Source organism: Pollicipes pollicipes, unplaced genomic scaffold (genome assembly GCF_011947565.3).
Source record: "Pollicipes pollicipes isolate AB1234 unplaced genomic scaffold, Ppol_2.1 Scaffold_5724;HRSCAF=6776_pilon_pilon_pilon, whole genome shotgun sequence".
Taxonomy (NCBI): Eukaryota; Metazoa; Arthropoda; class Thecostraca; order Pollicipedomorpha; family Pollicipedidae; genus Pollicipes; species Pollicipes pollicipes.
The window spans coordinates 32,022,638-32,026,885 of NW_023596746.1; the positions used below are offsets into that span (position 1 = coordinate 32,022,638).

Sequence of the window (4,248 nt, forward strand, 5' to 3'; positions counted from 1 at the left end):
CGCACGATGAGCCCTGCACGAGCCGTGAGTTCCGGCCGCCGGCCGCCGGCTCCGGCCCACTCGGTGCTGCTCAGTGCCCGGCCGTCGCGACGAGCTCGCCCGGGCGGCGGGCCTGTGGGACCCCGCAGACTGGCTGGCGAGGCGCCACTGGGCAGCAGCCGACTCCGCCCGCTAAAACGGACTCCGCGCCTTGTGTCGGCCCAGCTGGTAGCCGGACTCCACGCGTTGTGTCGGTCCCAGCTGGTCTCATTCGGCTAGTTCGCTGGCCGCGGCTCTGGTCGTCCCCAGGTCTTTGTACCGGCGTGAAGCCCGTAGCCTCTGTGGTGGTGTGCGGCCCCCGTGCCGACGTGAGGTCCATAGGCTGCGTGTAGGTGCGAGGCCCGTGGCCTCCGCGCCTGTGTGAAGCCCGTGGACTCCGCCGGTGTGAGGCCCGTGGAGTCCGTCCGGTGTGAACCCTCCGTGCCTATGTGAGGTCCGTAGGATTCGTGGCGGTGTGAGGCCCGTGGCCTCTGTGCCAGTGTGACCCGTGGCCTCTGTGCCAGTGTGAGGCCCGTGGCTTCTCTGCCGGTGTGAGGCCCGTGGGCTCTATGCCGGCGTGAGGCCCGTGGCCGCTGCGCCGGCGTGAGGCCCATGGCCTCTCTGCTAGTGTGAGGTCCGTGGCTTCTGTGCTGGTGTGAGGCCCGTGGCTTCCGTGCTGGTGTGAGGTCCGAAAGCTCGGTGGCGGCCGTGAGCATAGTTTTGTGACGCCGTTGCTCTGTCCTCCCGCAGCTGATGGTTCCGGCCCTGGCCATGGCCTGCCTGCTGGCGGCGGCCGACGCCTTCCCGCAAGGGTATGAGCCAGAGCCGGTCTACGGCTACCAGCCGGAGCAACCGTACGGCCGCGACAAGTTTGTGGTGGCGGAAATCCAGCCCCGACAAGGCTACGGCAAACCCTCCTACGGACGCGTGAAAATACAGGTGCGTGCTGATGAGTGGCATGGTGGGACATGTCACGCCACAGGTAAGGCATGTCATGCCACACATGCTGTGAAATTTCACAGATTAAGTTAAAATTGAGGTGTTACGTTAGGCATGTGTATCCGAATAAACGCCGATGCCTGAAGTCCCTGCTGTTATATGCACGTTACCTTCATCAAACGCTGACCACGGCAGTGCTTGATCCACGCTACGGTGTGCGGCATGTTTTCCTTTGCGCCGACTAACTGCTATTTTCACCCAGCATAATGCATAGGGGAGTGCAGCCGTGAGCACAGACTAGGCTTCTGACAGACTCACAGACAGAAAGACTCACAGACTAGACTAGGCTCACAGACAGACAGACGAGCTCCACTGGAAGAGAGCCGCGCAAGTGAAATGCAATGCTGAAGGTGTCACCAATTGGAATTGATATAGTTCGGTAATTCTTATACGTTAATGGACCAATAATGGAACGATTTCAACACACATATCGCACATACCCCGTGTTTTTTCCAATTACGGCAGGTTCGTATTCAATTCACCCAGCAAACATTCCATGGATTGCTCGAATTGCTTGTGCTGTAAGTAGTTGGTTCGTGCCGTATCTACGTGCTGCTTGTGTGCTTGCCATTTGCACACACCCATGTCGGATGAAGAGACCTCACTTCACGCGGTAGGGGTAGCCAATTCTGTTTTGTGCCCCACATGAAGACGACTGTCAAAAGCTACTGATCCCGCCGTCGCACCTCCCCGGCGCACCCTTCTGCCGCGCCAGCCGGTGTGCGGTCTCTGAAGCTCTCCCCCTGCTGCAGACGTACCGCGGGCCCAGCAAGGGTCACGGCTACGACGTGTTCGCGCCCTGGGGCTATTACGTCACGCAGCCCGAGGATGATAAGGGCTACGGTTACCACTGAGCCGCGGACGTCATGACGTCAGAGCGGGATAAGGTAAGCATCTGCCCATCGCTGTCAGCAGGTTGTCATAGTCAGCCGGATGTCGAATGATCCTAAATCGCACGTTAGCTAAGTCGTTAGTGTTAATGAACGATTCGTTTTCTTCCTTAAAGGTTGATATCAGCGTTCACGCCACTGATCCGCTTGTGTGAGTGATAGGCATTTATGACCTCCAGCTGTTCTGCATGTCTGTGTCCGTGGAAGTGCCTGGTCTTTATCCAGGGTTTGCTCTGACATTTAGCACTGATAAATGCTGGGACTCGGTATGAGCTAAAATATGAATCTTCTGTATAAGCTAACTCGAAAGCACGAACTCGAACCTCTGTGTCACAGGTCACATGACGAGCAGAAATTGTCCACAAAAAACTTCCGAGGAGCTGAAATAGGGCCCTGGTGGAGCTGGAGCTTTAATGGTGGGGTCAGGGCCAAGGGTCAGGGTCAATGGTCAGGGTCAAGGTCCGCGCTAGAAATAATCGGCCGCACGGTCGTGGTGCAGCTAACGCCCTATCGATGTTCCAGATGATGTGCCCACTAGTCTTTTCATCAGCCGGGCTCTTCCGCGATCCGAAGTCACCCCCGGCCTCTAGGCCGACGTGACCTTGTGCGACCTTGGACGACCCCTGCTGACATCAGCTGGCAGCGCAGTGCCGCACTTCCCTTGCCGGTGCGCCACATGTTCATTGTTCTTGGCTGCATTGCGCATGCGTTCGCATTGAATAAACATCGCGTGTTGGAAGCCCTGTTGCAAGACATCACGACCCTCATGACAGAGGAGTGAATAGCAAAGGCGATATGTACGGACCAGGGTCATACTGGAACTAAATTGTGTCCAAGGTATGATATGCTGGGACTTGCTTGGTAATATACAATGTCAACGTGAACAAATCGAGGTGTGCCTCCACTTCCGTGTGGGCACAGGACACCTCGGTGTGAAATATACAAAGCGAATTGTGCCCTCTGTGATACACCTAAGCAGACTGTGGCTGTCGGCAAACGTGTGGGAAAACTTCAACACGGCATAAGTTGGAGGAACAACACAACAGCATGAGGACTTAATCATGATCAACTTCAAGCAACTTCAAGTGGCTTCATGAAACTTCTGTCCCCGTAGAGAGCCTTGCCAGATCTTTCCTCAAGACAAAAAACACTGACTGGTCATCGGCGACCAGCGCAGTTCCCACGCCCGAGCCAAATCGTGCAAGACTATGTCTCTAGCCATTACTCACCATCTCGGGGCACGCGCGGGGTCAAAGGTCACTCCTCCTAAACGCTTCAGGCACAGTAGGCGCAGCCTTTGCTATCCAACAGACATCATCTGACCAGGTCAGGTCACGGCTCGAGAAGAAAGGCATCACGCCCATCAAGACACTCAAATTTGTATGAAAAGGCCAAAAAAGAGAGCGGTTCTCAATATTGTTTGTTTTTTTCCGATGAGAACCAGTAATTGAACGTCCTGTTGGGTCGCTTGTCTGGCAAGGCACAGTGCAAGACAAGGCGAGGCAGGACAAGGCCTGACAGGCAGCGCGACTTGAAGTAAGATCCATGTGATCCCTACAAATATGGTTGGAAATGCTATATTAAGTGACGCGATTTGCATGTCCGTCAAGTAAGCGTCGCATTCTTATTCGAATTCCGGTCCAGTTCAGACTTTCAACAGTCTTTTCCCTGGGTCCAACCCACTGAAGTATTCAGGAATCTTCACTCCTCTTTTCTCTAAGTCATTTGGTTTGACCCCTTCAGGTAAATGAAGGGTCAAAACGTGGGTACCCTGGCATTTCATCGCTTATCTAAGATATCCAATAAAATGCGTATCACTTTTATCCCAGTGATGTCCTGTGTAAGCAAACTTACAGTAGCTCACTCTCAAGGTTAAAGGTTGAGGTCACGTGAATTGGGATACCTTGATATTTCTTCGCTCATAAAGAGTGCAACAAAAAGGGTGTCATATTGATGTTCACGATGTCCTCTTTCGTCACATCTGCAAAAATTAATGTTCTTGGTCAAAGCCCAAGGCCATAAAAAACACCGTACCCTCACATTTATTTGTGAACCAAGGAAATACAACAAAATGAGTAGCATAAGGATGCTTGAGGTGCCACTTTCGTCACACTTGTAAAAAGCTTCAACAAGTAAGAACTTGCAACAGTTTCAACGTCACAGGTCAGGGTTATACAAAACCCCGTACTCTGACATCCATTTGTTTACACAAGGAACACAACAGAAATCATGGCGTATTGATACTCATGAATCAGCTTTCCCTAAGTTCCAAACATTGACTGTTAAGGTCATCCGTCAAGATCACAAAGATGCGATCCCCTGGCACTCATTCGTTTACCAA

The 4,248-nt window shown here is 53.3% G+C and overlaps 1 protein-coding gene across 1 annotated transcript; it reads left to right on the forward strand.

Annotated features, from left to right (window-relative positions):
- On the forward strand, positions 1 to 2,862 carry LOC119103744 (uncharacterized). The gene is made up of 3 exons (XM_037227378.1): positions 1 to 24; positions 769 to 957; positions 1,770 to 2,862. Exons 1-3 carry the CDS (start codon positions 7 to 9, stop codon positions 1,869 to 1,871), a joined length of 309 nt encoding a protein of 102 aa, XP_037083273.1. The 5' UTR covers positions 1 to 6; the 3' UTR covers positions 1,872 to 2,862.
- Positions 2,863 to 4,248: the final 1,386 nt, after the last annotated feature.

What these genes read in the sequence shown, in the direction of transcription:
- LOC119103744 (XM_037227378.1), top strand. An exon ending in ACGGACGCGTGAAAATACAG is followed by an intron (nt 958 to 1,769) that starts GTGCGTGCTGAT and finishes CCCCTGCTGCAG; the next exon opens with ACGTACCGCGGGCCCAGCAA.